Source organism: Anolis carolinensis, chromosome 2, assembly GCF_035594765.1.
Source record: "Anolis carolinensis isolate JA03-04 chromosome 2, rAnoCar3.1.pri, whole genome shotgun sequence".
In the NCBI taxonomy this organism is placed as follows: Eukaryota; Metazoa; Chordata; class Lepidosauria; order Squamata; family Dactyloidae; genus Anolis; species Anolis carolinensis.
Window position 1 is genome coordinate 121,208,494 of NC_085842.1, and position 21,067 is coordinate 121,229,560.

The 21,067-nt window shown below is 40.7% G+C and overlaps 1 protein-coding gene across 4 annotated transcripts in view; it reads left to right on the forward strand.

The window, feature by feature from the left end:
• Window positions 1–9,252, forward strand: part of slit3 (slit guidance ligand 3) — a 558,157-nt gene extending 548,905 nt beyond the window's left edge. For all 4 annotated transcript variants that reach the window (XM_062970473.1, XM_062970476.1, XM_062970474.1 and 1 more), the window contains 4 exons: window positions 789–943; window positions 2,047–2,332; window positions 3,519–3,727; window positions 6,059–9,252. In XM_062970473.1, coding sequence (XP_062826543.1) covers window positions 789–943; window positions 2,047–2,332; window positions 3,519–3,727; window positions 6,059–6,297 — 889 coding nt within the window. In that variant the 3' untranslated portion in view covers window positions 6,298–9,252. The remainder of the gene's footprint in view (window positions 1–788; window positions 944–2,046; window positions 2,333–3,518; window positions 3,728–6,058) is intronic.
• Window positions 9,253–21,067: the final 11,815 nt, after the last annotated feature.

A 21,067-nucleotide genomic window follows, 5' to 3' on the forward strand; every position in this document is an offset into this window, starting at 1 on the left:
GTCTGTCTAAAACTGAATGTTGTTTGTCTATTAGCATTGAATGTTTGCCATATATGTGTTCATTGTAATCCGCCCTGAGTCCCCTTCGGGGTGAGAAGGGCGGAATATAAATACTGTAAATAAATAAATAAATAAAGCCCTAGACGGCTCAGGTCCAAGCTGTTTGGCTGATCTCATCTCCCTGCCCAGACCCTGAGATCTTCAGGAGAGACCCTTCTCCCAGTCCATCTCAAGTTTGGTTGGTGGGAAGGAGAGTGAGGACCTTCTCAATGACTGACCCTCAACTGGAACTCCCTTCTTCCCAGGGAAGACAAAATGGCCCCCTCCCTGCTCTTCTTCCAGCAGCAGGCTAAGAGCTTTTTGTTCAGATAGGCTTTTAAAGAAGAAAGTTTTAGACAAGTCAGGGGGTGCTGTGGTTTTAGATCTCAGTATATTTTTAATCAGTTTTAAGAATTTAAACTGTTTATTTTTAATATCGTTAATATGTAATTCTATTTTAATATTTGTATATTTTAGGTTTAGAAAGAAAAAGTGGAGTATAAATAAACATCATCATCATCATCATCATTTTATATTGACACCTATCCTCAGGCTCTTACTCTCAAAGACATTAAGATAGATATATAGATATATAGATTAGTGTAATCTAACTGCACATATTGACTCAGGCCTGCATTTATATTTTTCTTAAGGAACCGAGTGGAAGTGAAATTGCAACAGAAGTGTGCACATCATACCTAAAAACCTAAATAACCCTAATTCCCTTCTTTTTGTGCTTTCTCTGTTAGTGTGGAAACAGTAAATGATGGACAGTTTCACAGTGTGGAATTGGTGGTGCTGAACCAGACCTTCAATTTGGTAGTCGATAAGGGTGTTCCCAAGAGTCTTGGCAAACTCCAGAAACAGCCTGCAGTTGGTGAAGACACACCACTCTACATTGGAGGTGAGGTCAGGTTTCTGTAGAGGAGAGGAGTCTTTAAGCCATCACAATTTAGGGGGGAAATCCCAGATGCAATTGTTCCTGACTTTAGGTCATATCTGTATGACCTAAAGACAGGAGCAATTGCATCTGGGTTTCCCTAAAGTGGGATGACTTAAATCCTGTCCTCCTGGTGTTTAGCTGTGGCATATACCATCCCTAGTCAGTGATAACAGGTGGTGATGTTTGCAATCCAAAAACATTTGGGGAGTCAGTAATTGCCTATTCCTTTCCTAGATAGGTAATGTAATTAGCAGAGTGCATAGGCTTTGAGCTCAAATGCTGAGAGAGATTATTTAAAACCATCAGTCATGCAGTTTTATCAATGGCATGTTCATCTTTCAACCCAGTGATGTTTTTTGTACAATGATTGATAGCTGACAAAAAGGATAGGTAGAGGACACAAGGACAGATAAATGAAAATGAGATAGCTTTACATAGTCACTTAGTTTTATATTGCTTACATTTCAGGATAAGCCTCAGTACATCCTTACTATGTTTCCTGTGAGGTAGGCTAGCCTTGAAGACAAATCCTCCCCACCACAAATTAGTGCACTCCATCACTTACTAGTGTCTGAACATTATTCTGCCATGTTCATATGTAACACAGTAACTTGGTGGTTCCCAAACTTTACTCTTCCAGGTATTTTGTACTTCAGCTCACTCAGTTCCTCATCATTGAACAACCTGGCTGTGGCTTTGGGGAGTGGAATCCAAAACAACCAAAGGACCAAAGTTTGGGAATTACTGCTCTAAGCCTGTAATTTTTTTCTTTAATTTTCCTTAATGTGTGTATTCCTGAGGCTTCGTTGCAGAAAAATACTCTTACTTCATGGTGTAATATTCATGGTTAATTGTGTTTTCTTTTAGAATATGATTCAAAATTAATTGTGCTCCCCAAAGCCCCAGCCAGATTGTCCAAGGCAATAACTCTGGACATGGGTTATTGCCTTCTGAGTTATCACTTATCTTCTTACTCTACCCGTATCACCATATAATTACATCTACATGGTGTACCATGGAAGTTCCTAAGAATTATTTGTGGTGTTTTGTAACTTTCTTTATAGGCATTCCTACATCCACGGGGCTTTCTTCTCTGAGGCAAGGTACAGAAAGGACTCCCAGTGGTTTTCATGGGTGCATTCATGATGTCCGAATTAATAACGAGCTTCAGGATTTCAAGGATCTGCCACATCAGTCAGTTGGGGTCCTTCCTGGTTGCAAGTCCTGTAACATCTGTAAGCATGGCATCTGTCGCTCTATTGAGAAGACAAGTGTGGTCTGCGAGTGCCACCCAGGCTGGGCAGGCTCCCTGTGTGACCAAGAAGTCAATGATCCCTGCCTCAATAGCAAGTAAGTTTCCCACTATGATGAATCAGAAATAGAGCAAAGATGGACAGAATAAGGAAGTACTGTGTTACCCCTGAAACTTCTTGTCTTGTTTCAGCACTGTTTTTGAGAAAGAGTCGGTATTTAGTTTATGTCTCATCTTTTTATTCAAATGTGTAGAACCCTCAAAACCAACTTCTGAAGCCCTAAAAAAACCCAGAACTTCCAGCTCATTTTTTAGCAAAAATTTCTTCCCCAAAACTGAGTAACACTATACACAGACATGGTGGGCTGCCCTTTTTCCCCTCAGCACTCCAGCTACTTCCATTTTTAGCTGCTTTTTTGGCCAAAAATAATTATGAGCAGATGAGGTATCAGTCCTGGTGTGCTGAAAGGCACTGGAGCATCCGGATAATTAAAACTGGTCTCAACCCATTGAACAATTACCCATCCTGGTATAAAGTGTGATTCACAGGAATTGTTACTGTTCTTTGGGATTTACTATGCTTGCACCTAAACCATACAGTTTTAATAGTCTGATGCCATTTTATCTGCCATGGTTCTATTCTACAGAATTCTGGGATTTGTAGTTTGGCGAGGTTCCTAGAGTATTGTGTTGGAGAGTTGTAGGGAGTTGGTCTAAATCTCTCTAGTTGATCATTCCAAGTTCATTGTCAAACCACAAATAGCCATAACAATTAAATTGTATCTAATATATCTAAAACAAATTATGCAACACACACACACATACATTCCTAAAGCTCATTTTTCAAAAGTTAAATAGAGAAAAGAGATTTTCCACATAAGGACCCAACCCCCTGCCAAGAAGCAGGAAAATTACATTCAAAGCAATTTTAAATTTTAAATTTTAGATCCATATTCATACTTTTGCATCCAGACACTTTATTGAAATAGTCCAGAGTTTTCCTCCCTCACCACTCCATTGTGTCTCAACCACCCCCTTGGTTATATGTCTCATCTAGACTTAGGTAACATTTCACCAATTTCCAATGAGTTCTTTTAAAATGTTATTCAGGAATTATAGTCAAAGTGTTAAGAGTTCTTTAGGATCCTTTTCTTTTACTGCTAGCATTCCTTTATTGAATCTCTCAGTGGCTCTCGGGAAGATCTCAGGCAGGCATTATACAAATCACATGTGTAAACCAAGATTCACCAGCGAGCTTTCTCTCTCCTATTTTTCACTCCTCAGATGTCTCCATGGCAAATGTGTAGCCACCAGTTCTGCTTACACTTGTAAGTGTATAGAAGGTTACATGGGCACGTACTGCGACAGGAGGAATGATTCCTTCAGCTCCTGCAGAGCTCTGAAATGTGGCCATGGGCAATGTAAGATCTCTGTACAAGGGGAGCCCTACTGTGACTGTGATCCAAACTACAGCGGGGAGCACTGCGACAGAGGTGGGTAAGACTGCACTGTGCGTCACATGCTCTCTGCTCTGTGTGTAATAAGTACATTTCACATAGTGAGATTAAAACTTTAAAATGTCACAAAACTTTAAAGAGACTCAATAAATAGAAGGTACATTGAGAATTTGCATTTCTCCACTCATCTCTCCCAGCCAAGCTGTCTCTGTGCTTCTAGTTACCTCTAGCTTGAAATGTATTCATGGTTTTCCTGGTATTTAAGGCAAGGAGGAATTCCAGATGTCACAATAAATATAAAGAGATATCTTTTGCAAAGTCAGAACTGTTAGTCTTTTTGTGTAATTCAGCATTGTCTACACCGAGTGGCAACAGCTTTTTGGTATTTCACATAGGGTCTTTCCATACATACCTGGAGATCCAAGGAATTAGATTTAGTGGCTTTTCCTTGTAAAATATACACTCTACCAGACATATATGACCTCTGTTTGCCTACACATGTGTCTGACCTCTGTGCAATAATATGCCTACATAATTGAAGGCAGAGGACAAATTTCTGAAAACACAATTCTGCCCTGGGTCTTTTTGTCCATATTAATTTGCTTTGGATTGAATTTTTTAAAATATCTCTGTTGCTGAGGTCAATCTTTTTAATGTGGCAGAATATTATGTTATTACTAGGATGTATAGCCTGTTATCTAATTATTTAAAGCAGTTTATTGGGAAAGTAACATCAGCAAAGTTTTTTTCTCATGGTGCAGCAGCCAGATTTTAATGAATAATTCACTGCAATGAGAAAATAAACAGGAAGAATCCCCAGCTTGCAATACTTGGCTCTGTTCATATCTTACAGACATCAACAGAGTCCTCCCACAGTCCTTCTGTCCCAGGCAACTAGTTGCATGAGTCCTGGCATTGCCAACATACATACATGGTTGACTACATTATTCATTTCATTTCACTGGGCAACTAGTCTCCTAATTCAGAGTGATGTTGTGATATTCCCTGGCCAAAGAAGGAAGTTAGACTAACATAAAATGAAGCAGGCAGGGCAATGCTCTGGTTCTAGTATGATGTTTGGCCTTAAACCACTGCAATATTGGTACAAAGTATTTGACAAAAGTTAGCAACATTAGAAAACACTTCACCAGCAGTGGTGACAACTCTACCACAGTTCATAATTGACCTCATGGTAGTCATTCATAAAGGAGCCAATTAATGCTATAGCGATGAATGACCCATGATTTGAACCCTGATTTATTGCATAGTGCCCTTGCTCATGAACACGAAGACACCAAAATCACATACTTCAGGGCTTTCTAGTGATCATCTTTGCATTCTTTTAGAAGCAGCATAGCTGTCATAAGACCTGAGCAAGGCAGTTGATGACAGGAAATTTTAGAGATCAATCATTCATAGGGGTCATCACAGGCCAGAATTTACTTGACCACAAATAAAATCTTGATGTGAGCATCAATATCAAAATCTGCTTTGAGAAAACATTACTGGGCTACACAACTCACTTTTTGGCTGTTCGACTAGTGAAACTGATAACAAGTGAGTCGTGTAATGTAGTGCAATAATGTATTTCCCAAGCAGATTTTGATATTGATGCCTGTGGTGACCCCTATGAATGACCGATCTCTGAAATCCCCCATCATTAACTGCCTTGCTCAGGTCTTGTGTGTTGATTTACCAATCAACAGTTGATTGAATGGCTCTACGCTCATTAAGACTAACCAACATGATGCCAGCCAATGTACGAGCAACACTGGAGCTGGCATTATGGTGACTTAGCTCAGATCATGTTAACTCCTTAACTCAGGTGTGATGCTATAAAGGTAGGGTAGCAAATGATGAAAATTCTGTTTTGTTTCTGCATAGTATTTTTCTGTTGACAGTTAAGATTTATTACCTGCTTTTGATTGCCTGTTGCCCCCAGTCCACACATGGCCAAGAAGAGGAGTGGCTCATCCTACATTGAAATTCCTCAGACCATCTTAACTGACAACAAAAGTAATATCTGAAACAAAATGTAGGCCTGTGATTTTAACATCATCACTTTTCTTCTCCTGTATGACTTTTTCTTTCTTGATGAAGTTTCAAAAGCGTGCATTATATATTTTTGCATTTTTGTTGGTTCTGTCATTGTTTTGTGGATTTTGGATTTTGTATAATGTTAACAGTTATCACCAGTTAATATCATACTGAGGCTATGCTACCCTGTATAATGCTGCCATCATAGATCCTTAAGGATACTAAGCAGCAGTCTCATCAATGTGCAACCAGGACTGTGGTATGAATTTATCTCCAAACCTTGGATCAAGCAGTTCATTCATTTTGACATGTCTTTGTCTGTCCTCACAGAGAACATTTGCCAAGGGGAGATTGTTCGTGAATTCATTCGGAAGCAACAAGGTTCAGTTGCCTGTGTGTCCGTGGTCAAAGTGTCTCGTGTGGAATGTCAAGGAAACTGTGGGAACAATCAGTGCTGCGTTGCCCGCCGAAGCAAGAGGCGGAAATATGGTTTCCAGTGTGTGGATGGCTCCACCTTCACAGAAGAGCTGGAGAGGCATGTGGAATGTGGCTGTGCAAAGTGCTTATAAACATCCGGGCAGCCTTTTACCCCCTCTCCTCTTTGTATCGACTCAGATGTGCTATCAAAAATTGGACCTATTTACTTTTTAAGTGAAGAAGAGAATATTGAGTATATTGTAAAATAAGCAAAAAATAGAAGTTATTTTTATTATGAAAAGTGACTATTTTCAACTTTTATTATATAAAGTATCTGACTGTTTTTGGGTATCTGTATCATATAGTGAGTTATTTTTACTATGAATTTTTTTCTACAGTTGTAAAAAGAAAATATGGAGAAAAAAATTATTCCAGACCTATACACAGGGATTAAAAACAGAGTATAGATGGTAAACTTTGCACAAAGGCCAGGTGTGAAGGTAATGCAAAAGGGTCTAACAAGGAAATAGCAGAAGCCGTCTTGAAACAATTTTGGATAAATACATTTCTCAGACTTTTAGCTGTCAATTGTATTTTCTGTCCAGGAAAGTTAATATTCCTTTCAGCTGATTATGAAACTACTAGTTATGCTTGTTATTATTGTGGCACTGCTTAACATTGTTGCCAATGAAAAACACATTGTGACATTGCCTTAGTTCAGGCCTTAACACACAAATCTTATTACACACATATTAATGCAATAGTAAAGTAACATGTTTTATCTTGAATGTGATTGAGTCTTGCACCTAATCACTTAAACCAGCTGTCCATCAGCCTTGATTTCTCAAATGGCAAATTTGAGAAAAGGTTTTGGGATTTTGCCCCCTCCCCAAAAAGTTAGAAATGGAAAGAAAACATTGTCTTAAATTCTTAATCCATATTTGGCACCTCCTTTGCTGCTCTTCCAGCAGATACAACAGCACTTGCTTTTGCTGATCCATTTGGCCCACATTCTCACACGAACAGCATATTGCAAGCAAGAGAAAAGGGTCTCCCGTGGGTGGCAACCTCCTCATTTATAACTCAATGTGATCCTTTGCTTTGGATTGCAATACAAAGATGCAAGGAATGTACTGAAACACTGCCTTACTCACGATGACAATCGATTTTAAAATCCCCAGAACTTTATACAACCATGTTTGCCTTATCCCAAGGGTTCTCTCAAAAGGCCATTTAAATAAATAAAAAATCCTTTTTCCTTTGGCCTGATGCAATGCTACAACTTATAACCAATTTGAAAGTAACAATCCCTGCTTATTGAAGCCCAGCTTCAAATACAAAGGTCTCCTGCATGGCAGCTGATCCATGCAGTAGCATATTGAATGCCTTACCTTGAATACATACCACTGCCAAATATTTCTACTGACTGCATATTCTTCATGTTATAGAATTGGTCCACATGGGATGTGACCATTGCTGCCACATGTAATAGCCACTATACATTTATTTCACTGAGAAAGAGAATAGGACATGTAATTTATAAACCAAATTTCAGAGAGGGAAATGTTGACAGAATGAGGCATTAATACTAGGAGAAGTGTACATATTGCCTACCAGAGATGCCATTGACATTTTGTATAACCACATCTGGTTAATTCTCTTAGGTCCCCTTTCTTACATTTGTTTTACTTGGATGTGTAGCCATAGCTTCTTATTCCAAGGAGACGTTGGTGAGAGAAAGTGGGCTTTTCAAAGGTGCCAGAAAGAAAGAGAGGGAACTTGGGTTTGTTTTTTACGTTCTAGTTTGAGCTTAAAATCCTGACAGGATAGTCTCTATGTTGGAGCAAGCCCTTCACAGTAGATGATATCTATACTGCTCATTAGGAGTCATGGATTTGCCACTAAAAGTAGCCATGGGAGGGAATCCTACTTAATGGCCAACATAGCCTTCCTGTAAAGAACTATAATTAGAATAAAAACTCTAAGTATTTTCAAGAGTCTTCATTTTTTCAGGAGTCTGAAAATACTTTATCTTCTAATTATAGTATTCTGAAAGCTCAATAGTTTGTTCAGATTTTCTTATGGATTCTCAGGATAATTTCAGACGATAGGGAAATGACTGATACAATAGTTGCCTTTCAGAATAAATAGTAGTACATGGAGCCTGCAATCAGTGTAACATAAAACAATCACTAGTTACTTTGCCAAAGCTTGATTGAAATAATACAGTTTAGGAGCTGGTGGGGGGAGAAAAAGCCACTGTGGAGAGTAGGGCATGTTATTTTGAGCACAATATGCAATGCTAGAAGCAGCTGGATTTTATAATGTAGAAATGTACCACAATCTGCAGAGACCATAAGTTTGCAAAAGTGAAAACGCTGTCTTGTGTGAACAAGATTTTGGCATAGACATCTTTTTCCTAATGATTTTTTTTATGGCATCTGTTACCCGAGAAGCTACAATAGATTACCATTATCCCATCAGGATAGGCAGATCATAGACATGTAATGCTACTAAAGACTGTACACTGCCAAGAAGGAGGAGAATACATATAGTAGCAGAGTAAAGAACAGAAATGCAGTCTCCATATGGCCCATTCTCTTTTTAATACATCTTTATTAGACAAGACCATTTTTGTGTGTGAAATAATTCCAAGAATGTTTCCATAATTGCCAAGTTGAACAAAAACTTAACAAAAATAAAGTAAGGCTGGCTATGTTCCATCAATACATTCATGGACTAAGTCGCAACTTAAAAGACACTTTATTTGTTTTCTATCATTAGACAGTTCACACTGTGCTGTGTTTCAACTGATATATGAAATTTAATTTCTTGTAATGTTTTGTTTTGTTTTCAAGTGCCAAAAGATCTATGAAGTTAGTTTTAAAAGTGTTAATTAGATCTCTCTGAACTGCCTAAATGATAGTATGTTTCAGCTATTGTAAATGGAATGCAGTAGCTCACTTTAAAAAATTAATATAAAGAAAGATGCTAACCCTATAAAAATTGTACATTGGCAATGTGGATTGGTATGAATTTTGTGTATTTTACTGGATTGTCCTATTGTGATGTAATAAATTTAAGTAAAATGTTGGGTTACAGATTAATTGTGCCTTGTCATGTTTTGATGTGCAAATCCCTCCCCCAATCTTTTGGGCACATTTCCAACAGTTCCAGTTCACTCTGCACATTCCAGAAATGCTTGAAACCAGGCCCATAGCAAAAAAAAAATTGGGGGGAAGGGTGAAACAAATTTTTAGTGAATCATGAAGAGGAGGTCTATAACACAAAATAATTTAAATTCTATGGTTCATTCTATATTTTTATATAGACTTAATTCAAATTTCTATTTTAGCTACAAGTCTAAAAAAAACCTCAACATGATAATTAGTGATTACAAAAAAATACCACAACACCTGTTGGAAACATTTGAAAACTCTATCAATACACTTTGACAGAAATCAAACTCCATCAATAAACTTCAGGGGACACTCAAGAGTGCAAGTCCAGTCAGTCTTTCTTGCCCCGTTAAGAATGTTTTTAAAGGCTTAAGAGTTGAAAACAACCTTTCATTTGTAGCTGTTGACACTGGCAATGTTGCAGAAATCTGAATAAATTTCTTCACATTCAGAAAAAACTTTATATCACAGACATGATATGCTTCCAGTGCATTTGATGTTTTTTCTGCAGGTGTAATCTTTTCCTATTTTCTACACCACAGATCATATTCTTCCATCACTATGTCAGTATATTGGATGCATTCATTGTAATGTTCTGTGCACTTGTTCAGGTCGTCTTTTAAATGGCCATAATTCATAGGGAGGGACATTTGCAGTTCCTGAAGTACTTCCCTGTGCCATGTAAACTTTTCTTGAAGCTGACTGCAGAAAAAGTCCAGAAATAGGATGCATACATTTAGCCTATAATATTCCCAGGTGAAGTTGCCTGGATGTTACTTTTATAAGTCTTCCTTGAACAGATACTGAGAGTCCTAACTTCTTCACTGAGAGACTACACCACTGATCTTGCTGTGTCAAAGTTCTCCTGAAACTCTTTCAGATTCTGTGCACATCTCCCTGACTTTTTCTAAGAGACTGTTGACATATTGCAGACTACAGAAAATGTCCATATCTACTCTTTGTAATATTTTGCTAAGCTGAAGAAATGATGACAGAAGCTTTCTTAGGATGTGTTTGGTTACTACAAATTCAGCATTCAGAACAGCTAAAAAAAGGTTGCACACAGATGATATTGTTCCTTGGCAATTTCTGACAAATGGAATGCTGCAAGTGTTTGCTAAGGATGGATTTAGTAAGAGTACTGTAGTACTGTGAGTACTCTAGTGGACAGCCTTTGGATACTTCTACAATATAATTGCCTGTGCACCATTAATAAATCACTCATATTAGCTGCTCCATCATAACCTTGTCCACACAAGTATTGCAAGTTCAACCCAATTTTCTTAAGTGTTTTCAAAATAATACCTGCAAGTCCTCCACCTGTCATATCTCTTATCTTCACAAAGCCTATAAAGTCTGTCCAAAGTTTCACCTGCCAAAACAAAGAAACACTGTTATGCATTGCATCTTTCAACAATTTTTGTCACCACAAATGTCTATTAGCTCATTCTATATTTGAGGACTAGTATAATGGGCATTCATAGCCGCAGTTTCGAGATGACTTTTCAGGTCACAAGATCTCAAAAAGGCCCTGAAATTACCATGATTATACAAATGATCTTCATAGGTAATAGGTCCTGAATCATTGTTACCTCTTAAAGCCAGTTCCTGTTGGTCACAATGGACAATAATTTCACCAATTTGCAGAAGTTTCTTTCTGTTTTCTTCTATTTTCTTCTTATTTCCTTTATCATGATGATGGGTTACATCAAGAAGTTTTCCACTGCGAATCAGCAAAAAAAATTCAGCCAAGCATAAGGTTTTCTGGTGGTACTCTGTTTTTTGATGTGTATTGAAGACGTGTATTGCATCTTTCCATCATACAAAATGTTTAGCAACCAATGCAGCAAGCTTCTGATGAACACCTTCACCCCCAACTTCTCCAAATACAGTACTTACAGAGCACATCTTGTATGAAATGAGTAAGCTAACCAAGAAAATCTGTTGAACAATTTGAGTTGAAAACATGGATGCCTCTTATCCACAGGAAATACATATCCTGGCAATGGAGTCCATGGATTTTGTGCTAACTGAACTTTCACGTGATCATCAGTAACAGTCTTGTTCATACAAAGTTCAAGGCCTAACAAAGACACAGCTTCTTGTCTTTTCTCCTGTCCCATGGTTTCTTTGGCAGGTCTTGAATTAGATGAACCAGTGGCAGACACCTCAGTTTCCACAGTTACCTCAATTTTCACCTGCAATTTTCACCAGGTGTGCATGTTCTGATGTCTCTAACAGTATCAAATGCCGCAATTGTTCTTAACCTGCTGCCTTCTTGATCTTTAATATTTGTCTCTTTCTTTTTTGCCATGAATTCAAAAACATTCAAAGCTTTAATAGACGTTTAGGTATCTTCTGGACTCAAGTGGATGAAAGGAAACACTAATAGCAACTAACAGGGTTTTAAGTCTCAGAACAGCAACCCACGCTAGCAGGCAGTTGCACAGTAAAACAGTTATGTTTGGAATGACCCACAGCTGCATTTTATACCCCAGCAGGAGGAGCAAGAAGGTGGACATAAGAGAGAGCTCTGAAAGGGGGAAAATATATTATAGGAGTGGTACAAGCAATGGTTGTGCTAAGACAAAAAGAATACAAAAATGGGAAATAAAAATGGTTCAAATATCTAACTGACTACATGCTCCAGGATTATATCATTAAAAGGAATAATAAGTATATAAACAGACATCATATGGGACACTATCAGACATGAACAGATAATTTAAGGAGGCTAGAGATGTTTAGAAAAAGACACAACATTGCGATTACAGGTTATATCCTGGGGTCAGTGCCAACAAATACTATTCCTCATACAAAGTTGGCATGGCAGTAGATATAAGCCTTAAAGTGGGCAAAGTGACTCTGCTTCCTCATAGATTTCATTTTTAGTTCTTGTTTTTTTTGTATTTTCATTCCCCTGTGAAACATTGTAAGATAATAATGGATGGATGGATGGATGGATGGATGGATGGATGGATGGATGGATGGATGGATGGAGATGATAATAGAAGTAGTGGCTTTTCTTTCTTCTTCATTCACGCAGTCGTTTCCGACTCTTCGTGACCTCATGGACCAGTCCACGCCAGAGCTTCCTGTTGGCTGTCACCGCCCCCAGTTCCTTCAAGTTAAGCCAGTCACTTCAAGGATAGAAGTAGTGGCAGTAATAAACATAAGAGCTGCTCTGGAAGAGACCAATGACCAATCTACCAGTAATCCAGCATTCTATTCCTACAGTAACCAGCCAGGTCCTGATTAACAACCCATAAGCAGAAAAACAAAATAGCAACAACGCACCACAATTACATCATGAAGTTGAAGGAGAAATAGTGAGAATACATGAGAAGATCAACAATACCATGGCTGCATAAAACTCATTTTAAAGCCCTGTCTACCCAGAACCTTTACACCAGAGATCGTCAAACTAGGGCCCTCCAGGATTATTTAACCAGCCCCTGCCCTAAACTTTAGACTTAAGGTTGTCCTATGTCTCAAACAACTTGAAAGCATAGAACAACAACAGTCCTAATTAACTTGACTAGCTCATCAACCAAATGCAGGCCCACACTTCCCATTAAATGCTGGTAAATTTATGTTGGTTAAAATTGTTTTTCATGTTAAATATTGTATTGTTTTTTTCATATATTTTGTACTACTGATAAGATATGTGCAGTGTGCACACAAATTGTGTGTTTTTTCCCCCCAAACTATAGTCCACTCCGCCCCAAACAGTCTGAGGGACCGTGAACTAGCCCCCTACTTAAAATGTTTGATATTCATGGAACAGATGTCACAAAGAAGGGCTTTGATAAGATAGATAGACAAGTGTTCCATGTGTGAGATTCACTGAACAACAGGAACATGATTAGTCAACACTTATGTAAAATTCAATGAGTATATTTTAGTTGGAACTAACAATTGTAATTATGCCATGTAGCATATTTCATAACACACAACACCCTCAGCCACCCTATATACAATTTTGCTAGGCCTGAAGTAAAACGCTAGCATACATGCAAGAGAGAAAATTCCTACAAACACCTTCGTGAAAAACAATTATGCCAGTTATTGGAAGAAAACATTTAAATGTAAAACTGGGTTAAATATTTGATGTGGAGATATTGTTGCTAAATTACGTCTAGTATGCTTAGTTAGCTTGCCTTAGGTGGTCATAATTTATGGTCCATGTGCTTGGAAAATAAAGTCAGCTAGAGCTCTAGGGAAAAGGATAAATATATATGGGATGATGAACACAGTCATCATTAGGAGTTGGAAATGTCAATCTCAATTACATGCTTGTAATGCTGATTTCTATAAAAACACATGCTTTTATTCATCCTCCTCCTTTTAGTTCACTTATTAATTTTCTGGGAGTGATTGGCATTGTGTTTTGTGTGTATAAGTTCTTTACATCTTGGGAATTTTATGGTGGAGCATGCCAACATGTTATAACCTTTAAAATTGTCTTGATAATGACTCAGAGACTCAAAGTATAAGTGCACATATATTTCATATTTTATGTCATAATATTGTATTGCATTTTAACCCTTCCCCCTTTCTACTAAAAATGGGCATATCGATTCATTCCTACAGACCTTCCATGGATTTGGGAAGGGCAGGGGTCTAAAAAGGGAGGTTAGTCTACACTGATAGGACACAGACTTGATAGGCCATGCTCAAACATGAGTAAGTAAAACTTTATTTATATACCGCCCTCTCTCCCCAAAGGGACTCAGGGCGGTTTACAAGCATAAAAACAGCAGCATACATTACATAAACAACACAATACACACATTATTAAACAAAATTAAAGACCTATACAACCCATAAAACAGTGAAGACCATAAAAACAATCACAACAATCAGAAGGAACAAGAATACATAATCAGATGGGTTGACATGGTCCGTTATTAGGGATAGATGATCCTTGTACAGCATGTTTCAGGGCCAGGGGTCAGCGATACACCAGAGAAAATTATTCAAAGACCTGCCAAAACCACCAGGTTTTCAACTCCTTGTGAAAGGAGGACAGAAGAGGGGCTTGCCTAATCTCCTTTGGCAGGATATTCCAGAGCCGGGGGGCCACTACCGAGAAGGCCCGCTCCCTCATCCCCACCAGTCACACTTGGGATGAAGGTGGGAGCATGATGAGGGCCCCACTGGACAATCTCAGGGCCCGCGCCAGTTCATAGGGGGAGATGTGATCACGGTGATAGACAGGGCCCGAGCCGTATAGGGCTTTATAGGTCAATACCTGCACCTTGAATTGGGCCCGGCAGTTTATCGGCAGCCAGTGGAGCTGCTTTAATAGGGGCGTTGTATGCTCACTATTACCAGCTCCGGTTAGAAACTGGCTGCTGACCTTTGAACAAGTTGGAGTTTCCGGACTGTCTTCATGGGCAGCCCCACATAGAGAGAATTGCAGTAGTCCAATCTGGATGTAACCAAGGCGTGGACCATCGTGGCCAAGTCCGACTTCTTGAGGTATGGTCGCAGCTGGTGCACAAGTTTTAATTGTGCAAAGGCCCTCCCAGCTACCACTGAGCCTCAAGCATCAGTGATGAGTCCAGAAGGACCCCCAGACTGTGGACCTGCATTCTCAGGGAGAGTGCAACCCCGTCGAGCACAGGTTGCCACCCAATACCCCGAATGGTCCCACGACTGACCAGGAGGGTCTCTGTCTTGTCTGGATTAAGCTTCAACTCGTTAGCCCTCATCCAGTTAATTACAGCTGTCAGGCACTGGTTTAGGGTCTGGGCAGTTTCCTTGGAGTTTGGTGGAAAAGAGTAGTAGAGTTGGGTGTCTTTTGCTTATAGATGGCACCGCACTTCAAAACTCCAGATGACCTCACCCAGCGGTTTCATGTAGATGTTGAAGAGCTTGGGGGATAGAATGGAACCTTGCGAGACCCCACAGGTCAAAGGCCAGGGGTCCGAGCAGGTATCCCCCAGCTTCACCAACTGGGTGTGATCCCTCAGGAAGGAGTGGAGCCACTGCAAGGCAATGCCTCCCAAGACCCATTCCCAAGAGCCGCCCTAGAAGGATACCGTGGTCGATAGTATCGAACGCCACTGAGATGTCCAAGAGAACCAGTAGGCATGCACTCCCCCTATCTAGCTCTCTGCAGAGGTAATCCAACAAGGCGACCAAAGCTGTCTCAGTCCCGTGACCAGGCCTGAAACCAGACTGCGATGAATCTAGATAATCGGTCTCATCCAAGAATTCCTGGAGATGGGAGATGACCACCCTCTCCAAGACCTTGCCCAAAAATGGGAGTTTGGAGATTGGTCGGTATTTGTTTAATAAAAACAAATCCAAATTTGCCTTCTTCAATATAGGCCTTACAATTGCTTTTTTGAGGCTGGATGGTAGATGCCCCTGTTGAAGAGAGGCATTAATGATTCTCGTAAACCAATTAGCCAACTCCACACAGGCTAGTTTTATAAGCCAAGCTGGGCAAGGGTCCAAGACACAAGTGGTCGACCTCACCGCACCAAGAACTTTGTCAACGTCATCAGGCTAAACAAGTTTAAACAAATCCAAGAAAACCTGACAGACAGGTGCCTCGGTTACATCCTCTGGTACTGCACTAATGCCGGCATCTAAGTCGGAGCGTATTTGAGCAACTTTATCTGCAAAATGATGTGTGAACTCGCCACATCAGGATGTCAGGTGATCAGGGGGCCCCTCCCCCTCAAGGGGATGGGGAAGCTCCCTGACCACCCGAAACAACTCTCCAGGTCTATTGGTTGCAGATGCAATGTGAGCAGTCGAGAAAGACTTCCTGGCTGCACGCATTGCCACCGGAGTAGGCCTTAAGAGAGGCTCTAGCCCATGTTCAGTTGGATGCTCTTCGAGTCCTCCGCCAGCGGCTCTCTAGCCCCCGCCTTGTACGCTTCATCACCACCAGCTTCCTGGTAAACCAGGGGGCTGGTTTGGATCGATGCGACAAGAGGGGATGCTCAGGGGCGATCGTGTCTACTGCCCTAGAGACCTCCGAATTATAGAGGTCTAGCAGAACTTCGACAGGATTGTCAGCCAGCATGGGAGGAAAATCCCCAAGAGCTGTCAGGAATCCATCTGGATCCATCAGTCTCCTGGGGTGGACCAACTTAATGGGTCCTCCACCCCTGCGGAGGTTAGCGGCTACGGTGAGTCTAAAGCTGATCAGGTGGTAATCAGTCCATGACAATGGAAGAATTTTTTGCTCTTCCACACTGACATTTTCCTCATCCGCAATAAAAACTAGGTCCAAAGTGTGACCAACTACATGGGTGGGCCCAGATATCACTTGGGACAGTCCCATGGTCGTCATGGTGGCCATGAAATCCAGAGCTGCGCCAGACAGGGTAGACTGTGAGTGGACGTTGAAATCTCCCAGCACAATTACCCGTTGAGACTCCAACGCCACATCGGAGATCACCCTCGCAATCTCTGGCAGGGAGACTGCTGTGTCGCAGGGTGGTCGGTACACAAGCAGATGCCCCAAACTATCCCGGTTACCCCCTTTCAAATGGACACATTCAAACCCAGAGAATTGTGGAGCAGGGCACCTTATCAGGGTGATAGAATCACAATAGACCACTGCAACCCCCTCTCCCTGCCCTCCAGGTCTGGCCTGCTGATGCACCCTGAAACCTGGGGGACATAGCTGAGTGAGGTTTACTCCACCCAGCTTCCAACCAGGTCTCAGTGATGCACGCTAGGTCTGCTCTTTCATCTAGGATTAAATCCTGAATGGCAGCTGTTTTACCATTCACAGACCTAGCATTTAACAACAGGACCTTAAACCCAGAGGGACTGTCATGCTGGCACTCTGACCTATCTCGCTTCAGGGTTTCAAGGACTCTGTTGCGCTTCTCCCTGTGATGGTATATAGGATTGCATCTCTGCCTCCCTAGTACAGTCCCAATAGTAGACCCCTGGCTCTGGGAATCTCTATGCCCAGATTGAATACATCTGAACTTGGAGGAGAAGATAGTCAATTTGTGGCCAATTCTAGAGGAGGGGGTAGACTTCTTTGAGGGGAGCTTCGTGGGAAGAATTCTTTTCCAGGACTGGTATTTAGTGATGGGGAGGGACATGCTGGAGGTACTATTTGAAGGTCTTTCTGAGTTTCCAAGGTTTTCACAGTTTTCAGGGGGGTGGAAGATCTCAGGTTACAAGATGACTCATTGTCATTTACCTGGGGAGCAGAATTTATGGGCCTCGAACTGTGGGCAGTTCCACTGAGCCCGTGTAACAGTGGGTGGATAGCTAGGTCTTGAAATACCCTTCTCACCATGATACCCTCCTAAATAGCCATGGCTTGAGGATATATAAGTTCTTAGATGTGATTACATCATCAAATGTTATTAGTAGCCACAAGGAATTATTGATGTTACATTTACATAGCCAAGTAATGGCATTGATTTTAATTTCGATGGATGCAACATGAGAATCTGTGCAAGGGATTGTTTAACCCGATGTAATGTGTTCCACCTGTCTCTATTCAATCGTGTATCTGATACATCAAAGGCTAGCTTGTTTAATTGGAGGACCCGATGATATATCCTCCTTTCTTGGTGGTATAACTGCCTATATTGGCATCTGGGGTTCCGATTCTCCTCTTTATGGCACTTGTTCAAGTAATCCAACCTATCTAATATTTCCCTGCAGTCTTGCACTAGGTATCCGCCATATAATTTCCCTCTCTCCTAGTCTTCAATATGATTGTCATTATCAATTCCAACCCCCTCCCCCCCTCCCAAACCGTCTAGAACCAATTAAGGCCTTTTCCCTCCCCCAGAGCCACGAAGATGTCTGGTCTAAGAGTTCTTCCGCCCTTACCCCTTGATGAAAGGAATTTTTGGTTGAAGTAGCTACAGTGTGGGATACCTCCTTGGCCAAATTATCTAGTTTCTTGTGTAGGGCCTTCAGATGTTGGAAGAGGAGGTTCATCGATGGACCTAATAAGTTATACATATCCGAGAGCACAATGCTCAGTTGTGATGTATAATACTCCATCGAACCAAGTCAGAAGAGGTCAGTCCACTCACTAAGGTCTTCTCAGTGGTGGAGCAGGCACAGTAAGTCTCACAATGGTCCAATTACGCAAAAGGCCCATGGAATATGCAAACGCCGCCCTCCAACGCAACCAGGAACCGTCACAGAGAAAAACTGCGCTCAACCAAGACCGACTAATAAAACAATACTCACAAAAACCTGGAAGATTTAATAACTATGCACTGATTACTCTCTGGCCCTAACAGTCCCTTAAGATCAATCATCAAGGATTAGAAGCCCCAAAGTCAAACCTGAAAACTAAAATTAAAATTAAAGTGAAAAAAGTCCAAATTTTAAAAGGTCACCCAATTCGGCGAGACCTGAATAGGACTCACTGCTGCAGTAGGCCTGCCAGGCAAACTCCCAGGCCAGTGAAGTGTAAGTGTAGCAAGTATAGGCACAGCAAGGTGCAGCAATGGGGCCTCCCAGCCGGCAAGAACTGCTTAGAGATCTTCTACGAGCCAGGGTAGTGGCAATGGAACCCTCCGACGCAGCAGCAGCCTGGTAAGTACACAAAAGCCACAGGAGAGCCACAGGAGCGCCCCAACGCCACCAAAAGCACGCCTCCTCCTCCGACACAGGCTCAGAACCCATACGAACACAACTCAACCTCAAAATGGTGGTCCCAGCAAGGTATAGTGTGGAAGAGAATGTTCTTGAATTATTTGGCAGCCGGATAGAGTTAAAAGTTCTCAAATACTGGTCTTAAGATCTTAATAGTGGAAGAGCTTTCTCTCCCTCCTTCCACACTGGGCTTGCGCTCTGCTTTACTCTCACACTCTCAGTGGTGTTAGGACTGGCCCTCCAGGCGACCTTCACAACCCTGGGTCCTAGTCCCGGTTTTTTGATCCAGAGTGTGGCAGAAGTTGTAAAAAGTTGTAAAAAAGTAGCTTTTTCTGGCGACGATGCAGAGCCCACAGCAGACCAACCTACTTTGGCATCTTCGTGAAACAACCTTAAAAAAAATTCAGGCTCCTCTTAGTCCAGATTGCTTTGTTATTATCCTTAAACTTTCAAGAAATAGATGTCACTTTTTGGGCAGTCAATAAACATTGTTCAATCACTGCACTAGGGGAGTAAGTTTGTTGTAGCTGAGCTTGTTGTTTAATCTTAGTTATTAGTAAGTTTGTTCCAGACGTATCTCCCCTGCATGAATCCAAGAACACTCCTTCGTAATATACTGCCGAGTTGTTACCAGAGTTCATGTTCTCTTTATCCAGGGTTAAGGAGCTGTTGTCAGTAAATAATACATTCAAATCTGGCATACTCACTGTTTCCCCAAGTAGCTCATCTATCCTGAACTGTTTAAAAGGTTTGTGATGGCTGGAAGTCTCTGGGCTTGTCCTTGTCCGTTTCTTTTCGTTCTTTTTAATTCCCCATTTGTAGAAGAAAAGATAAGTTAGGCGGAATGTAATAAAATAAAATTAGGAGAACTTAAAAACATAAAAACAACAAAGATACCAGAGCTCAATTAAGCACCTCTGATTATGCCTGCGCCATCTTAGGTACGCTGCGGCCCATGAGTTTGATGTGTCATTATGACTGAAAAGTTGGAGTCTGTTAGAGCCAGACTTGCATAGAATATTCCAGCAGAAGAGGTAAAAGCCTTGCACTGGAGAAGTAATAGCTTTTCTGAACATAGAAAATAATACATGACAGAACTGTAATCTATGCCTACCACAGAAGTGATTCTCAAAAGACCAACCAATTTCTTTTGAGTACACAAAACATTATACATTCTCACAATCATCCAATGCTTTTGAGGGTAACAGAGATGCTAACTGTTTTACATTTTCCGAGTAGAAAATTCTACCCTTTGATGCAGTTGTGCTGACTTCCATAAATACATATAGAGTTCAAGATGCATGAGATCCACCGAACATTCATTTTTCAATCCTTTCAGAAATATCATGAAATTTTATCATCTATTTTAAACCTCAGACTCAGGCAGCTGGCCAAAAACAAGAAGCAAATGTGGGGGCTGGCAGAGGGGACAAAAGAAATTCTTCAAATGGAAGGGAATTCCTGTTCCCACTGTTCAAAACTTTTGAGTGATGAAAATGATCCACCATTTCTGTTCAAAGAAGGCCCAGATGAAAGTTATACATGCAATGTTTCCACAAAACCTCAATGTGAAAGAGCAGAAAAGAATAAGTCTACATTTTAAAGAAAGTAAGGACTTATTTATAACATAATAATGTAAAATGCAGTCTACATCTGGCTATATTATGCATAAAATGTGACCTGGACTGTGTTGCTGGGTGGTGGATTCTCCTTTGTTGGAAATTTTCTTAGCAAAAGTTGGATAGTCACCCCCAGGGCCAGCCCAAAGTAATTTTCAAGTGTAGGCGAACAGAATTTTGCCCCCCCCCCAAAAAAAACAATCACTGAAAAATAAAAGCGTTGGATAAGCGAAAATGTTGGATAATAAGGAGGGATTAAGGAAAAGCCTAAATAAAGAACAACACTCTGAAAACAGAGGAAATCCAGACAGGAAACAATCAGGGCCAGCTAACACCTCCCAACTAAGGATGCCCCCAGGGAGGAAGCAGCCAGGCTTTGAATCTGCAAGATCATTAAATGTAATCAAGCCTGTAATGTAATGTAATTGCAAAATTCACACTAGCCTCAGACAGACAAGAGCTCTTTCTCCCACCCTGGACTTTCCACAGATATATAAACCCCACTTACCTAGCTT